The sequence below is a fragment of the Neolamprologus multifasciatus genome, chromosome 4, assembly GCF_963576455.1.
Source record: "Neolamprologus multifasciatus chromosome 4, fNeoMul1.2, whole genome shotgun sequence".
In the NCBI taxonomy this organism is placed as follows: domain Eukaryota; kingdom Metazoa; phylum Chordata; class Actinopteri; order Cichliformes; family Cichlidae; genus Neolamprologus; species Neolamprologus multifasciatus.
The window spans coordinates 20422324-20440651 of NC_140442.1; the positions used below are offsets into that span (position 1 = coordinate 20422324).

At 41.0% G+C, this 18328-nt stretch overlaps 1 protein-coding gene across 3 annotated transcripts in view; it reads left to right on the forward strand.

Moving 5' to 3' along the window:
* epn2 (epsin 2) overlaps window positions 1-18328 on the forward strand; it is a 25105-nt gene continuing 6777 nt past the window's right edge. Inside the window, exons 1-6 of one of the 3 annotated variants that reach the window (XM_085158163.1) lie at window positions 1-254; window positions 7424-8186; window positions 9095-9249; window positions 14546-14658; window positions 15790-15894; window positions 16387-16507. In XM_085158163.1, the coding sequence (XP_085014289.1) occupies window positions 7759-8186; window positions 9095-9249; window positions 14546-14658; window positions 15790-15894; window positions 16387-16507 (922 nt within the window). In that variant the 5' untranslated portion in view covers window positions 1-254; window positions 7424-7758. The other 2 variants (XM_085158165.1, XM_085158164.1) reach the window with 2 other exon arrangements.

Genomic DNA, 18328 nt, shown 5'->3' on the forward strand with positions numbered 1-18328 from the left:
AACCCCTACACCCCACCTCCTGCTCTGCCCGCCATGTTCTGTAGGAGGAGGAGATACGTGTAGTCCTGGCTTTAGCTGGTTTAGCACTAGCAGCATATAGCTAGGCGGAGGCGCAACAAGCTCCTTGAACGCCCAAATAAGTACTCCTGTCTCGGTTTCCCCCTTCTCTTTTTGGAATTAGCTACGTTTGTTTATTGGTTTGACCTCCACTTGGAGTGACACGAGTACCTAAAGTATCCCTCTCAAAAATTCTGGTAAGTTACCTTCGGTTTTCAACACAGTCGCGTTGTTTTGTTTTTCTGGGGTGTCCTGTAATCCAGTTTGCTATGGTGATGTCTCCACTGAGCTCCCGTCTTGGATGCTAGCTTGAAGGATCGCTAACTAGCTTTACATGCTAGTTGATTGTCCTAACATAGAAAGTACTTTATGAAGCTAACGCGAACGATTGTGCGTTACAGTATAGAAGTGGTCATAAAACCGGTAAATAGTAAATTGTGTTACATCTAGATGGTGAGTGATCAACAGTTGTGTTGTTAGTAGGGTGCTGGAGGGGATGGTGTGTGAACTGGCTGTTCTAACACAAGCTCTGCTAGCTTTGATTCAACTTTTCTCAAAACCAGGATTTGAAATCGTCTTGTAAATTGACGCTAGGCGGTGGTTGGTATCTCGGGTGCAAATAGCTGTAAGTGGAAAAAGTGATTGCTGCAGTGTATTTTTAAGCTACAGCAAACTTTTCCGGGTTATGTACTTTTCCAGTGAGCTGAAATGTGTAGTCACCGCTAACTCAATCAATGCTAAGGACTAGAACTTGCCGCAAGTTTGCACTCAACTAGCTGCAAACCCCTTAGTAGCAAGTGTGGTCGCTATTCTATGTTAGAGTAAGCTCGCACTATTTTATATACATACTGATTTCACCTCTATCACCTGGATTTTTTGACTGAACGGATTATGAATAACATTAAGGTAGTTTACTAGCACCAAACGAATGTTAGCTAAAGCTACTTTAGCTTATGTGCTAACTATCAATCACGTCAGTTCAAGGAGGCGCCGTGATTTAAAAAAAAAAAAGAGCCACTTAAATTATTTTTATTTTCTCTACCGAAACGCATGTGCTTTTATAGAGGCGAGGGCTAGACGAGAGCTTACTACAGTGACTCAGCAGTCCAAAACTTAACGTACTTATTGATATTTTTAGGGAGACTCGTTACGACGTGGGCGCTGTCTGTTTACTCGCTTGGTTTCCGACAAGCAGCGAGTAAAGTGTTTGGTTTTTAGATCATTAATACTGGCAAGGTTTTCTTTTCTATTTTCAACATAGTCAAAGATGTTTGAGTAAAACCTCTCTTTTCATAGTTGCACTGAACCCGTATTGATGTGGCCTGAGAAGAGGGGCAGCGCTTCCTTTATTGTCAGGATGGGCAGTCAGTTACGGGGGTGACAGATGCATCATCACGGTCCTCCTCCCGTCCCTGTCTTGGCTGGCTTTGTCTCTCTCGGCTAGCAAGATAGGACAAAAGGTGGGGTGATGCGTCGATCAGATGGTGGCCTCTCCTCCTGTCTCACTGTCTCAGAGTGCACGGTTGTAATAGCTCACTTAAACCCACTTTAGTACTGTTTGAACAAGTGTTAGTGCTTATTTGACGCGAGTTTGGCTTTTGGGAGCTTAATCCTTGTGTCTAGGAGAAGATGATGATTAATTACTTATGAATGTTGCTCTTGGTTGTACCAGACTTTAAAGGGATGGTTAAGGAACTGGCTAGATGCCATTACACAGCCTATTATACACAATGTCATTCTGAACAGACAAACATAGTCTTGTCACATTCACACACAGGCGCCCGGTTGTGCAAGCCTACTATCTCGAGATCAGCTTTACTCATTCTGTGTGACAAGGTGGACCTGTTCTCAATGCGCTGCTTCTGAGCCCTTAATGCTAATCACAGTTTACCTAGCTTTTGCCAAAACACACACAAGATAAGTTGAACTTGTTATGATCTAAGGTGACTCACTTAAGTCAAGTGTTCTACGTGTTTCTTTGGGATATATTCATTCAGATATTTTTTAGGACATGAAAAACCCATTCACCTTCACCAGGCAATATGAACAGGTTTGGCTGAAAAACATGAATCATTCTTTGATCTAATGATTGGGGTGATTTTGTAAAACAAGGGTTAATTTTTTACCCTCTTACAGTTAAATCCTATACATGTGGTTTGAGAAGATACCTTAGTGGGTTCTCTCTTGATGCACAATGACATTCAGATTCTGTGAAATCTGGTGAAGTGGAGCCCCTGGGTGATGTGAATGAAGCTGAAAAATTAAGTTCGCATGAAGCGGGATTGCCCTGTACATTGTGGATTCTTCTTCAGGTGAAAGTGAGAATCAGAAATGAAGGACAGGTGTATTGATGCTGTTTGAGGGCTACAGGGCCTCTTTGCTTCTATGTCACTTTTATGTAGAGAAAGGGGGGGTAGAACACGTGGAGAAAAGTGAGTGAAAATGTAAGTTAGGAAATTATATTTCTGTAACTTGATTCCAACTGTCAATTATACACATCTATATCCTATTGCCGGGCAGGAGTGAACATTTATGGGTTTCCTCATGCAAGCAACATGAGGCAGAACTTCTCATTGCGTTTGATGTGAACTAACCGTAATGAAGGGGACATCATTCTTGTTCCCTTATTTGGTTATTTCCTTGTCCGGGGTAGATTTCTCTCTAGAGATAATAGCAGTGCACAGAAGCTTGTTGAAAGCTATAGCTGAACTCTAACCTCAGGAACAGATTGGGCTTGGGTCTATAATGTTGTATCTCCTCCATGATTTTGTTCTGTTCTCCTCTGCTTCATCCTGCACCAGGAGTAATTTGTGTGCACACAGTGTAGGATGATTTTAAAAATTGCCCAATTGCCCTCTTTGCCGTACCCATGACTGACTTCCTGCCTGCCTCGTCCACCACCCATTGTTTAACTTCCATCGTCTCGCTACATTAGTGGACGAAAGAACTGCTCCTGAAATGTGCTGTGGTGCATCTAGTGGAATTGCCTTAAGTTGCTGTGACGTGTGGCATGAGTGGCTGTGATATGGGCACCCCAGTGGGAATTGAAGGGTAGTGTTTGGCCATTACTCATCGTCTGCCTAAACGGGGGAGGAAGGAGCTTAAGAGACGCACCCACTCTGGGTTGCAATCTTTCCGTTGAGAGCGGGCACACTGGTGCACGGAGAGAAGATGGACCCATTCATAGAGCAAGGCATGCTGGGATGTTTCTGCTACTAGTGTCACCTGGTTTTGGGAGACCTGCACCACAAACTGGAGTGTAAAAGAACTCCTGTCTTATGGAGGTTCCCTGACTGCCTGTTCTAAATGAATGAATTGATGTAACTCTTTGGTCCTTTGCGTGTGCTGTGTGCACTAATATATACAGGACTCGTTAGTTGTGGGTAAATTATCTCAAACTTCCCTTTCAGTTTATTCACAGAAAAGTCAGAAAGGTGCAGTTTGTTTTTTTTCTGTGGTCTGAAAGAGAAAGAAAGTTGTAGTTGTGTTCAGCCTAATGTGTCTTACTTCATGCTGATGATGTTGATACTGAAACGACATATTGCGCATTCCTGCACTGCCGGCACAGCAACAACTTCTGAGCATTTCCTGCCAAGCCAAGATTAAAGCTTTTGTAATGATGGACCTCTGGTGCACAGAGATTAATGTCTCAGTCACACGTTTCTTTCCCCGTCTGTATCTTTAGATATTCGTAGTTTGGCGATACTGATTGTCAAATACATGACAAATAATTTCATTTTATTTAAGATGAACACTCATTGCGCGCAGGTCGTTTGTTTACAGTTGGTCAAAGCCGGAAGATTTTATAAGTAAGCGGCATTACAGTATTATTATTAAATACTGTTGATGGAATTCATAGAAAGTTGTAGGTATCTGTGACTTGATTTGCAATTCAAAAAGGGAATTTCTCATGATGCGCTACTACATCACTGCTGCTAGTTCATGCTGTCGAGACCAATCGTTATTCCTGTCAGGTGATACACATATTTATTTATTTATTTTTTGGGGGAAATTTATCACAACTGTTCTGTGTATATTAGTCCATCAGTTCACTGGTATCTTATTTGGATTTTTAAAAAACTGTTTTCCACAGTAAGGCCTCCTTTGTTTTTTTGTTTTTTCTGCTTTTGACCTTTGCATGTAACAGTAAATGGCACTTTGTCCCATTTGACTATGATGGTAGTGCGGTTCAGTGTTTTTCTCAGCCTGTATTTAATGGGTTATTTCTGTTCCTCTTCCTCCTTCAAAATTAGTCCAACTCTATGGCCATAATAAATGCATATTTGGTCTGTTGTTTGGCTGCAGGGCACAAGCACTCTTTTGCCTTTGCCTTCTGTCGCATTCTAAGGAATGATCGCTGGGTATTTTTACTTATTTACTTCATTTATTACTTTGTCTTCCAAAAGCGAAAATCGCCAAGGATTAGACAATTGTTGCATGAAAAACCAGGCGATATTAAAACATCACATATTTAAATATATTATAAATGGCTTTGTGTTGAAATAGAGAACAGGGTGGACTAACAGCTCATCTTTAATGTGTGGGAGTCAGATACAGACAGGCCAGAAAGAAAAGACGGAAGAGACTGAATGGGCGGCGACAGATGTGTTCGAGTTCATCTGGTGCGGTTAAAAAGCACACCCTGGACTCAATTATTTCACGCTTAAACTGCTACCCCGCATTGTGTGCTGGCAGTTTGATGGGATGATGACATGCTTAATGATTTTTGACATATAACCTGCACTGTCAGCATGGACACATATTTCTTTAGACACGAACACAAACACAAGTCTTGTGTGCAGTCTTCTTTTGGGATTGGCGTGAACTAAGCACAGAAGGACTGAGTGAAGGCAGGCTGGGGATATCTACTGGCTCTTGTGTGTCAAGGGTGGGGTGGGGGGTTTGTTCCGGGATGTGAATGGGGGTTGCAGGAGGGTGGGATGGACAAGACAGACTCTCCTCTCTTCCTCCTGTCTGCTACGGGTGAATAGGTGATTATAGCAGCAGATGTGTCATTAGGTCTGAGCAGTATTCATGCGGATGCAGAGTGAGGAGGAGGGTGAGGAGGGAATGTTCAGAGTGTGTGTGTGTGTGTGTGTGTGTGTGTGTGTGTGTGTGTGTGTGTGTGTGTGTGTGTGTGTGTGTGTGTGTGTGTGTGTGTGTGTGTGTGTGTGTGTGTGTGTCGGAGTCATGCTCTACAGGAATCACGTTTCATTGGCGTTAAGTGAATTTATGGGATGTGCCAAGTTGTTTTCTTATGCTCGTTTCTTCACCCCCGTCCCCTCCAGCTGTCTTTCCATGACATTGCTAGACAGGAAGCTCCCTGAAACAGATGCATGCACAAGTTGTCTGTATTTAACTTCTACATACATTGAAAAAAAACGCATTCTTGTGCTTAATAAAGTCCACAAAGACTTGCACTTATGTCTATGAAAGAACTTTGTTGAGCTTGCCTGCGCACGCCTGGCATTGAGCTCTGATCAATGAAGAGGATAAGTCATCATAGGTTTGCCTAGAAGGCATCGAGGCAGGCAAAATAATGGGCACGACATCCCAAACTGCAGTTTATTACTGATAACAGTAATAACTGCATTTGCAGTCCAAGCACAACTTTGTTAATGGGGGCTTGCTGTTCTTTTCCAGCACCAGCAGCAGATTTAAACGTGTTATGTAAGCCTTAGGTGTTGCATACTTAAGCGAGTTTTCACGGTCAAGAGTTTTTCACATGGCACTTGGGTGTGTACGTTACGCCGCTGTGAGTCTCCGCCCACTATCCATACTTGTCTCTGTGTCAGGCAGGAAGTGATTAGTGGCTGCTTTGCTGATCTTTTAGAAACAAGTACTGAGGCATCATCAGTCACTTCTGTGGTATTCATCTGACTGGAAATGGATTATCTCCCCTGCCACCCACCAGAGGGTGGAAACTCATTCTTACTGTTAATGCTGTGAAGATAAAGGCGTCTCATTCTCAGACTTGTTAGAGAATTGTGCTTGAATATATTGGGGAATTAAAAAAGCAAAGCTCTTATTTTATATATACAGTGCTTATTAGACCACCTGTTGTTTAAAAAAAAAATGTTTTAAAAAATGTCACAAACTAAATGTTATTGAATTTAAGTTTTTATTCCCAGAATTTAAGCCGACACCCTGGACTTTTCTGAGAACTCAGAAATTACTGCTTTTTCTGCTCAGCTGTAATTTGGCATCCTAATCAAAAAATAATAATATGCTTCAATATTTTTTTCTGCTTTTGAAAAACGGTAAATTCCAAAACAATAATTTTATATTTTAGCATTAAAAATCAAAATTTGATTAAAGAGCTTGTGCACACTGATGGATTAACCATTCAGTGATTGCCAATACTGTTAATTTAAATCTTTGCAAATAAAGTTTAAAAAAAAAACAACAACCCAAAAAGCATAAAAGCAAAACTTAAAATTCAGCTCTGCTAAAAATTAGTTAACTGTTTTGTGCCTGCTGTGGTCAAGTTACTGCTGGTCAGCTGCTATCAAAGTGAATTAGCTTGATAACTTCTATGATCTTAGAGCAATATTATACATACACGCTGCTCGCTGTGTTATATTTACACCTTATCAGGTTTTTAAAAAAAATCCCTGAACAATATTTTAAGGATTTATTTGTACCTGGTGCTCAAGATTAAAATGTTAGATCATTGCAGAGCTCTTTATATGGCATGTTGTTTCAATGTAATTGTCTTCACATTGTCCTCCAAGCTCACACAAAGAATATGCACCTGAAGCAGTCTTGGAAGTGCTTGGGAATGGTGTGACCACACAGATTTGTGTTTAGTTTAACAAAAATCTCCACCATCCGTCCTAGTAATTTGCCATCGTGTCAAAGTTACTGTAAACTTAAGTGAAATGATAAAAGTGGAAACAATTCTTGTTCACAGCACCGTGACTTTGTATGATATGGAGGGGGCATGCATGGAAATTGCTTATCTAAGTGTGAAAGTATGAAACATGTTTGTCTAGTTTCAAAAGGCGCTTACAGCTGCTCTTGTGATTACACATTGATGTGAGCTCACTGTTTAGCTGTGGATCTTCATGAAAGACATTCAGATTAGCGTGTGACTTCAGCTGTTCAGAAATCTGAAATATAGCAACGCGTAGGTTTTTCTTGGGCTATTGAGGTTTTGATTTGTTATTGCTGGCATGTGACATTACTTTAGGGGTGTGAAACTTATTAAAGAAGATGCATATTAAGCTGATGTTGTGTTTAAGACACTCTGAGTGATTGCAAGTATTGTAGAGTGTGCTTGGTTTTTTTTGGTTTCTGGCCCTTGCCTATATTTGTTTTTCATATTGTTCTGTAAACTAACCTGTTATTTGTCGTCTTGGTCTAGGTGATGGCATGGTCATGTGTTCAGCCGGCACTGTGGGTGTGGAAATGGTTTTAACAGACGCTGTGTTGGAGGACTCGGGAACACTGCACTGGCCTGGAGGAGCCTCATAAACAACCGCGTACATCCACAAATCACTTTGTTACACGAAAACATTAACAAAACACCGCCGTGACAAAGGACACAGAAACGCGGGCAAACAACACAAGCTTCACCTGAAGGGCACGTTTGTAACTTCTGGGTGTGTGTAACCCAAATATTGTTGGTGTCCCAGCTGCTCTCCTTGTGTGAGAGTGTACGTTTGATTTCTTCTCGTCTGTCCCATCTTAACCGCCACCATGCCAAGCACCATCCGCCGGCAGATGAAGAACATGGTTAACAACTACTCCGAAGCGGAGAAGAAAGTCAGAGAGGCCACGTCCAACGACCCCTGGGGGCCGTCATCTTCACTCATGTCGGACATCGCCGACCTCACTTACAACGTGGTGGCCTTCAGCGAGATCATGAACATGATCTGGAAACGACTCAACGACCACGGCAAGAACTGGCGCCACGTCTACAAGGCGCTCACCTTGCTCGACTACCTGATCAAGACGGGCTCAGAGAGAGTAGCGCTGCAGTGCAAAGAAAACATCTTCGCTATCCAGACTCTGAAGGACTTCCAGTACATCGACAGAGATGGCAAGGACCAGGGCATCAACGTCAGGGAGAAGAGCAAGCAGCTAGTGGTCCTACTCAAAGACGAAGACCGCCTCAAAGGAGAGAGGTGAGACCTTTTTTTTTTTTTTAATTATTATTTTCTTGCAGCAGAGTGTATCGCCATCCTTTCTGCACTTCTGCTCTTCTGCTTGCAGCACAGTCATCAAATCTTAGAGAGGTCAAACTAACCACGACCTTTAATACAGAGGAAGCAACAAAGTTCAAAAGGCTTTCTTAGTCTATGTGACTAGATCAAAACATCTGTATTACGCGAGAGATTCTTATGTGTAGTTTGAGAGCTCCATGCCTTCTTACTAAAACAGTTAATCCTTGGAAATAACTCTGTAACACTTCTTATCTTTATCACTTGTAATGTGTGCAAAGAATGTTGCTGGCTACAGATTTAATACATTTCCTGTCTTAACAGTCTGGCATGACTTTGTTCTTTCAGTGATTTTTATTTTATTTATTTTTCCCCCCCTTCCTCCACTTCAACTCAGTGGCGTATTTAGAAATATGTGATCATTCCAAGACTTGCAGTTTTGACACCTGCCTTTTCATCACACTCTCTCTCTCTCTCTCACACACACACACACACACACACACACACACACACACACACACACACACACACACACAGTCTCAAACTGTACACAGAACAGAGAAAATGTTTTGGTTGCAACTGTAGTGTTTCCAGTATTATCTTAATTGGTCTGTGGGGATTTGTTTGACAGCATGTTTAATCTAAAATAATCATTTTGGCACTTTAGGATTGAAACCACTTGAAACCCTGATTCTCGTAATAATTCTGCTATTAGATGTTCTCGCTTTGTTTGGTTTCATGGCTCCATCGTCGTGTCACCCTAGTATCTCATTCTTATTCGTTCTGTTAGACCTAAAACTAGAGTTTCTTAGCTTAAGTCAAGATGATTGATCACAGATATTGATCATATATTATCCCTTTTGTCCTGCTAGGTCTCAGGCTTTGAAGACCAAAGAGCGTATGGCCCAGGTGTCCACAGGGAGCAGTCATATGGGATTTGGCCGAGGCTCATCTCAACCCAACCTCTCCACTTCCTACAGTGAAGAGTATGGCAGATCAGAGGGATCACCTGCTTCCTACCATGGCTGTGAGTACTGGATTATAATTACCAGTCGGCTTAACACATAGAAAGGTGTCACGCCATATGTTTAAGCCAAAAAAAAAAAATCATGCAGTGTACTCGATTATGGTTACTGTATCACAGTTGGTGTAACTTTGGCCTACATCCTGAAATCTGCCCCTCCCCCTGTCCTATCTCTGGCTAGCGCTCCTGCATTCCTTAATTCTCTCTTTCCCACACACACACACACACACACACACAGAGAAGAGGAAGAAGACCCCCCAATCATCTTTTATCCACATGGCAAAGGAATCTGCTTCCCTTTATAGTGATGCACTCGTTTCTCTAGAGACGCATGACAGTGACAATGTAGCAGAGTGCATGGAAACCACTAAGGGTCAGTTTTATAATATTTCAGACCTCTTGTCAAAGCATGAAATAATATCCCTTTCATTCCGTGATGTAGAGTAAATACAATACAGGGTTGTTCATACTTGGTGACATCTTTAGGTGATTTTGCTGGAGTTTCTAAACTGAACTCTTTTCCTTTCACACTCTGACCTCCCACCCAGTTCTTTGTACACAGCAGGATGACTTTGTGTCTGTGTGTGTGCGTGTACACCTATGGATGTGGGTTTGTTGCCATGGATTTGGTTTCAGGCTGCCCAGACTTGTCTAGCATCCTTATGGAGTGTACACCAAGCTCTCATTTATGATCCACATTCCTGTGTGTACATTGTGTTTGAGTGCGTGGCTCAGAGGCGGAAGCTACAGCAGCTGAGTCATCAGTGCAGAAACTGATGGAGGATCTGGCCAATAGGCGTTAGGCTGTGGGAGTTGCTAGGGGAGATTTTTGGGATTCCAGCCGAACTTTCCGAGTATTGTTATCCAGACAGGGTGTGAATAAATGGCCGTGTGAGACTGTAGGTGTAAAGCCGGCCCCCAGTTACCAAAATTGACCTCACCCTGGGCCTAAAAATCTCTACATTTTATCTTTTATCTTCTGTGGTTGATTCTTATACATTTGGATAATGGCTGCCTTTTTGTTTCAGCATTTTAACAAGTAAAATGCATAAAAATAATCGGAAAATATCTAATCTAAAACATCTAGTAATTACTGTCCAGTAATTAAAACAAAAAAATATTTGGAAGATTTTATAGAAATAGTTTTATAGTGTCACATACAGCCAGGTTGGAAACCTTGTCTCTTTTGCCACTTATCTAGGTCACAGAAGCAGTCTAATGGGTCAAATTTTGGTTAAGTGAAGGTAGCGCGTAGGCAGCTGCATAGAGCATCTATTGTCAGATGGGGTTGGTATCAGAAATAAGTGGCACAACTGGTTTGTGGGCTACTCTGTGTCGTTGCTGGTCCATCAGCCAGCTACAGAGAAGAGTGTAGTTCTAGCATACAAGTTCAACAGTGTGTTTAAAAACATGCTGGATGCCAGTACACGTTTCAACCAGTATGCATTTGACTAACACACAGCATCATCCACATTGCACACTGCACATGTGGATGCATACAAAAACACCAAAAAAAGAGGTCATATGTACGCACCATATGTTTGATACCCCTGATGTACAAAGACAAGAGACTGTGTCTGCAAGAATGGTGGCTGCTCATGGTTCTCACACATGAAAAAAATCTCGTGTGCCATTAGCACCACATAAATCCACGCAAGATGACATAAGTGGCCATCGGCCCATTTCAGCACAAAAACCCAGCCTCCTTCTCTTCATAGCTGGAATTGCATGGTGCTCATGCAGCCTTAATGTACTTGGATGCCTTAGCTTTTGTGGAATTGGAATATCATTAAAGACAGCATGAACCAAAGTGGAGATGCCAAGATAAGAAATTATTTAACTAGCGTCTTATCAGCTCTTTAAAGATTGAAAACTAAAGATGTTGAAATGTTTTCTGAAACCAGGCAGAGATATGTCTGTAACATGTGCCAGAAGACTTGATTATCCATATATGGTTCATTCCCACACTGGTGGGTAAGGAACTGGTGTGTTTTAGTTGGCTTTCAGTTTTTGTTTATTTGCCTTTCTGTTTTGTGGCAGCTCAGTATGTCTTCAGGCTCAGTGGTCTCTTTAAATCTAACAAGAGTATTTTTCTTCTGCTAGATGACTGCATAGCGTGTGTGTGTGTTTATGACATAATGGTAAATTTACTAGGGAGTCAGCACGTGTTCTTCAAGAGCCAAAGCTTTTTTTTCCCCCCTCTGATTTGTCAGACATAATTGTGTTTGTATGGTTACACTGCGCCTGTTTTAGCTTTAGTACAGTTCAGTACAGTTTAGTACAGTTCAAGGCAGGCATAGATGAGGTTGAAGCCATAGCTCACTGTTCCAGCTAAACAAACACACCTTTTACCTCAGTTACTTTCTCAGGAAATGCATAGTCTGGAGTCGGAGCAGCAGAGACATGGGTTTGATTAGGAGCAAGGAAAGGAAGAATATCAGAAATATGGAGACAAATCTAAAGCTAGCGCTGCCACAAACGATTATTTTGGTAGTCGACTAGTCACTGATTGTTTTTGCGATTAGTTGACTAATCAGATCATGCATCATTGGACGTAAAATGTACAGCTTATTCCACTATTCCACATGCATCTGCTTTTATATAACTATCATTGGCTTACAGCTTGAAGTGTTTAAGGTATGTGCTAACTAAAAATAAAGACAAAGATCACAGTTTATTAAACTTTTAATGAAATTTGCAGATTGTCTCGGTGGAGTTTAATAAACTCAGCCGTCTGCTCCTTGCTATCTAAAATATAACAGGACACTGGAGTAAACTCTCGACCATCTCACACTTCTGTTTAATCAGTTGTCTGCTTGACGTTTATTCAGCTGCATGAAAACTATAACTTTAATCTCAGCCAAACCGATTTACTCAGGAACAAATAAAACGCTGAAAAAGCCAAATAATAACATTTTTAAATTATCTAAGTGACTTGTATATCATGTTAAACCTGAGTAGCGAAAGACCGCGGGGGGTTTGAAAACAATGTGCCGGGAGTTGAACCTTGACCTCACGGCCAGCTCATCTCCAAAAATGTTGGAGCACTTTTGTAAATATGTGATGTCTTGATAAATCAACCAGATATTTGATGTTTACACAGCTACATTCCCGCCTAAAAATATCCGAAAACTTTATTTTGTGACCCAAAAAGAGTAATATTAAAACTAAGTAGCTGCCGCCATCGTTGGAAACTGGAATTGGCTGAGCCACGCTATGAATTCTGGGATAGGTTGGGTCACGAAGTATACACCCGACCCATACTTCAAATCTGGGGAAATTAAGGACGCATTTGTCAGCTGCATTTGGAGAAGTCTTCGAGTTTGGACAGCCTTCATCGCGTCGCTGTAACGTAATCGGCCTACAAATGCAGCCCCTGAATTTGGACACAGCTACGATACCGGACACAGCTTCTTCTTCTACTGTGTTTAACAGCAGCTGGCATCCTTGTAGATGTAGTGCTGCCATCTTCTGTTTCAGTCCGTTATTACACTTTTAAATCCTAATGTTTATTCCTGCGTCTTTCAGGATCTTACAAAGCTTCAAACGACACGTCGACTATTGAATTAGTTGTCCACGATTTTGATAGTCACTGTAATCGTGACTAGTCGACGAATCGTGGCAGCCCTATCTGAAGCCAATGCCTAGAAAACCTGCACAGGTGTGGTTGTTGCTGTCGTTGTTTACAACACTTTTTGTACTTGCATTTTGAATATGCACATTTCTCTGAGTCTGCAGACTTTAACTGAAGACTTTTGACTGTTTTTTGGCTAAACAAAAACCTGTTTTCGTTTTTTGACTAACCTAAAACGGTAAAGGTACAGTAAGCAGTGGAAAGAAATGTAGTTCTGCAGTTTATTGTTATGTGACAGTATCTGCTCTTGTGGTCATTTATTGCATGGTTTTAGAGTTTCACTCAAATAAAACACATGCTTGACTTTTGGTACTCTCTTGAATGAAACGATTTGACTTTTGCGACCATTCATCGGATTATTTCTTGAAGCATCCAGAGTTGACAGTGGTGAAGCTTTTTAGACACTTTTGTTAATGGTGATCTTCTATGTAATGGATAAATGAGGCTTTTGTTTCTGCAGAGCACGGGCTACATATGAGCTGTTTTTGTGTTACTGGCTATCAGGTTTCTTTAACCATTTCAAAGAAGGCCGGGCCTCTTCATTTTAAGGGAAATGTCTTTATTTGTACCATCTTCTTATAACGGAAACATTTAATCGGGCAAATTGTCTGTGTACGTTTACAGATAACTTGCTGATGTAATATGTATTTTCAAAAATGTCTTTTCAGGGTAGGAGGATGTTAGTCAAAGTGAAGTTTCAAAGTTAGTCGCCTCAAAGAGTGAAACTAACATTTAGTCTTTCCGCACGTCATATTTGTGTTACTTGGGTTTTTTGGCCTTGGGATTCTACAGCTGCTCAGGGTTAGACGTATATTTAAAAAGAAATGAAGCATGATTATGATCATGAAAAAATAAGTGTGCATATTTGTAGCCAAATTGGCAGTAGAAAAAAAATAATGGCTGGCGTGTTTGTGTGAAAGAGAGAGGCGAACAAACGAAAAACAAAAGTACCCCAAAGGAAAAATTTGATCAGTACTTCCTCTTTTTTTAGTAAAAAAAGAAAAGAAAAACAAGTAACAGGTTAAAAGAAAAAAAAATGTGTGTGTGTGTGTATATGTATATGAAAAACTATCATTCCATAGAAAAGCACACGTTAAGTAGAAAATCCAGGTCATTATACATATATTCTTTGCACACCCACAACATTCACAGAGAAATAAAGTTGAAAGAATGACATGGCAAGAAAAGACAAAGATGATGATGGCCTCTGTTTCCCATGGAAATGAGTTTCTGTTTCCACACTGAGACACAGTCACACTTTCAGTTCAGTTGAAGCCGCCATAGTGAGTGTCTCTCTACGCTCTTTCTTATTATGTTCAAGCCAGCTGGCGTGTATGTTTGTTTGTTTGCCACGTGCGATGTCTGCGTGTTTTGTGCTGCCACATGGCCCGACTTAATCCAATAAGCTGAACGGACCTATCGTCTCCCACGGGCCTGCAGTGAAGACCTATGATCACACACACACACACACACACACACACACACACACTGTGCTTTCTGTGCAGGCTAATAAAATACTAAATGTGTCTTGCATTACTACTGGATATTGTGTGATTGCATCTGTTGTGACAGAAGTTGTCTTAAAGTACCAGTTAGTGTATAATGAACTGTGACGTCTTGCCCTGTGGCAGTAACATTAACATACATTCTGAATTTGCTGCTTAGCTACGTCTCCTAACGCCGGTTCAGAACTGGAACAGGCCAGACCTCAGACCAGCGGAGAGGAAGAACTGCAGCTGCAACTTGCCTTGGCCATGAGCAGAGAGGCCGCAGAGCAGGTATGCACACTTTGTCGCACATGCGTATGCTAACATCCAGACATGGCTGTTTCAAGTCGAGGTGGGCAGATTGATTTGAATATCGAATATATGTCAGAATACTTTAATAATCCCTAAGGAAACTGGATAGCAGCATTGGTGTCAGTATCAGTTTCTATCATTAAAGTTGTTTTTTTTTTTTTTTTTTTTTTTTTTTTTAATGAAAAGGAGGGGAAAAATACCTTAAACTTCCACTAAAAATGTCTGAAACCTTTTGTTTAACTGTCATGTCAACTATAGGACATTGAGTTGACTTGTGTTGTTTAAAATTGCTTCATGGCATTCTCACACCAATAGTTTGTTTTCTCTGGTCCGTATCAGCTTTTGCCCCATGGTTTGTGCATCACTGCCAACAACATGAGAATGTTCAATTCACTTTTTGGCCTGATGTGTCTGGCCAATAAGCGGAAGGAAAAAAGAAAAAAAAGGTGGTGTGTTCTGGACTTTTGGAGAATATGGAGAAACTACGTTAATTTAACGTAAAGTTTCTAGCTCATAAAGACATTTGCGGACCTCTAGTACCGTACCACATCCTAAAGAACAAAGCATATGTGGCAGTGGCAAGTTGTTGAGCTCAGAATTGCCATATACTTCTGGTAGTTGGATAGGATTGGGGGCCAAAGGGGAAAATGAACCAGAGTTTGATTAAAGCTGACTAAACGCAGCAGGTGTGAAAACAACCTTAGAGAAAGGCACACTTATGTTCTAGGTCTTCAAAAAGCCCATATTCAAAAACAGCTGAAAGGAGTGTTTTGTTGTGTTAACTAATTATTTATATAGGAAAAAAATCAATCAGTGATTTAGTGGTCATTAAAATGTCTTCAGAGTCATGAGCTTTGTATGTAAGCTACCCTTCTAAGTCCACAATTGGCATTATTGGCCCTGTATTTATTTGCATTAGCTTGATGTCAATATTTTCAGTATTGCACAGCGCTAGTTTTCAGTAAACATACAATAAATGAGCCTATTTTGCAGTAAAAATAAGATTAGTAGTACAAAAACATATCTTTAATTGAACACCACTTTGAAAAATGTCATGTTGAGAAGAATGAGATAAGTTATACATGAGTTGGTCTTTCTGTGTGTGTGCAGGAGGAGCGCATACGCCGAGGAGATGACCTTAGACTACAAATGGCCTTAGAGGAGAGTAAGAAAGAAGGCCCAGGCTCTGCAAAAGTTGCCAAGAAGAAAAAAGAGGTAAAAAGCACATAAGCGTAGTGGTTGCGGTGACTCAGTTATTCCATTATCTCAAACACGCTCCTGAAATAGTCTTGTCTCTCCCCATCTCATTTTTCTGCCTCACCCTGTCTGCTCCCTTCAGTAGTCGTAATGAAGCCCCTAACTGGCAGCAGACTGCCGAGTTTATTTGTCATTATTCTGCCTGAATAAGTGCCCGGCTGCAGTTTGAGGCCACGGAGAGATAAAGAGTTGAAGATGTACGGTTGCACGACAGTGACTCATGTTGTTCTCAATGCGTAATGACATAACTACCCTCTCTATGTTTGAACAGTATTCATGTGCAGGATAATGGCCAACAGATTGTCTTTCCTACTTTTTTCCCCATTTCATATATTCCGTGTATATCTTCAGTCACCCCCTTTGTATATTTCCTCTTTTGTCTCCATGCTTAATTTTCCTTTTATCTCCTGTCGTTTTGTTATTTTCTAACCCACGGGTCTCTCTTTGTAGCCACAGTCCACTTTGATGGATCTAATGGATGTCCCCGAGCCTGGTGTCAGTGCTGACCCCTGGGGCGCAGGAGCTGGGGCCGGAGCTGCTGCTGCATCAGCTGACCCATGGCAGCCTTATGGTATATACATACACACACTCTTGCTCTCTTGAAAGTTGTTACATCATGTGATATCTACATGCTAGGGCTGGGCCATATTATACCGTTCACGGTAATATCGGTACAAAGCTAGGCAACGATAAGAAAATGACATATCGCGATAGAATATGGGTAAAACGCGCATGCGCAGTGCCGAAAAAGCGCGGAGAATGCACGGTAACGGAGAATGTGAATGGGGAAGTAGATTGTTGAGTGAAAATGATGAGCCGGAATTGTTTTGTAAAAATGGTGCAGCTTAACTGGTTTGGTGTTTGTCCGTCAGATACACAACAAAGCACTTTTTTTTGTAGAACATGCAAGCCGCTGTATTTGTCCACTAAGGTGCTTGTAAATCTGGAAGTAATCTGGGTCCTAAACTCAGTCCTTTAAAGTCCCGAAGTCAAACAAACGTCACTGAGAGTTTAAAACTGTCTAAATTCTTTCACCTTTAATGAAATGATCAGCATTGCTGCTTCACCAGGTGTAACTATGAAGTTTAACATCCAGGCATCCATGAAAACAGAATTCGGATTTAGAAGTTAGCGGAAGTTAGCTCGCTAGTTTCGCTAGTTACCTTAACATGATATAGCATGTTCTGACTGAGATTTCTGAAAAAATTCAAACGTACAGCTCTGCTATCACTTCCAACATAAATGAAGACAGGAAACTAAACAGCAGTGACATTTGTAAGGTTACTGAAGTTGGGCTAGCTGGTTTATAATGATGTGCTACGTGATCGCTAGCGACACAGCTGTGTTAGCATAACATAAACAGTGAAGCTCGAGGATAAACGCTAACACTTTTCCACTCGATAAAAGTTAATGTGAAGGTTCCTGATGGTTAGAGACAAATGCAATCGCATGGCAGGATGCTGTAAACGGACCAAACTTCAGTCAGGAGAACAACTGAGACAATCCATCCACAATAGAAGGTTAGTCATTAATATACTGCAACAACATATGAATAGAGCAGCTGTGATAGAATAGAGCATTAATGAATCAATGGTACAGAAGTGGAAGAAGCAAGAAGAATGAGTTGAATAAAGTTTGATTTATCTGACTGCTTTGTTTCGCTTAATGTGCCTTATAATCCCGTGCACCTTATGGTTTGAGAAATACTTATTTGACTTTTTTATTTGGCACACTGAAGTATAATGTTGCAAAGCGCCTCTTTTTAACTTCAGTGGATATTATACATGGTTATGCTCAGGATATGTCAGCCCATTTCTACTGGAAATGCCTTTTGGTTAAACTTTAAGCAAGGAATTTGCATTTGCACTGTTAAATGTTTATATAGCTTTAATGCATATAAAAACAACTACTTGTTTAAGTAAAATGAATGGATCAGGGTTTTTTGCGCTGTGTGGAGTGGAGTTGCATTTTGTCTAGCAGAAATTATATTGTCAGTTATATCGTTTCAAAATATATATCGTGATATATATTTTTGACCATATTGCCCTGCCCTACTACATACTATCACTGAAAAGTTTGTGCATGTGTGTGAAAGAGATTCCTGCTCTCCACCTGCAGCTTGCAGGACTGTGACTCTTTGTTACACAGGAATGCTGCTCCACTGGCTCAGTAGCATTACTGCACTGAGGGTGAGGGTGAGAGTTAGTGGAAGACATTGTGAAGGAAGGGGGCATGATGCTGGGAGAAAAGCAGGCTCGGGGAGTCAGATATGTAATAGTCCTCTGTCATGATGAGGTTGGTGTGTGAGAGGGAGTGTCTATGTGGATAGAACTGAAATGAACTATGCAGTAATTACTCAGTTTATTTCAGTATTTGTTAGTCTCGGGTTTAC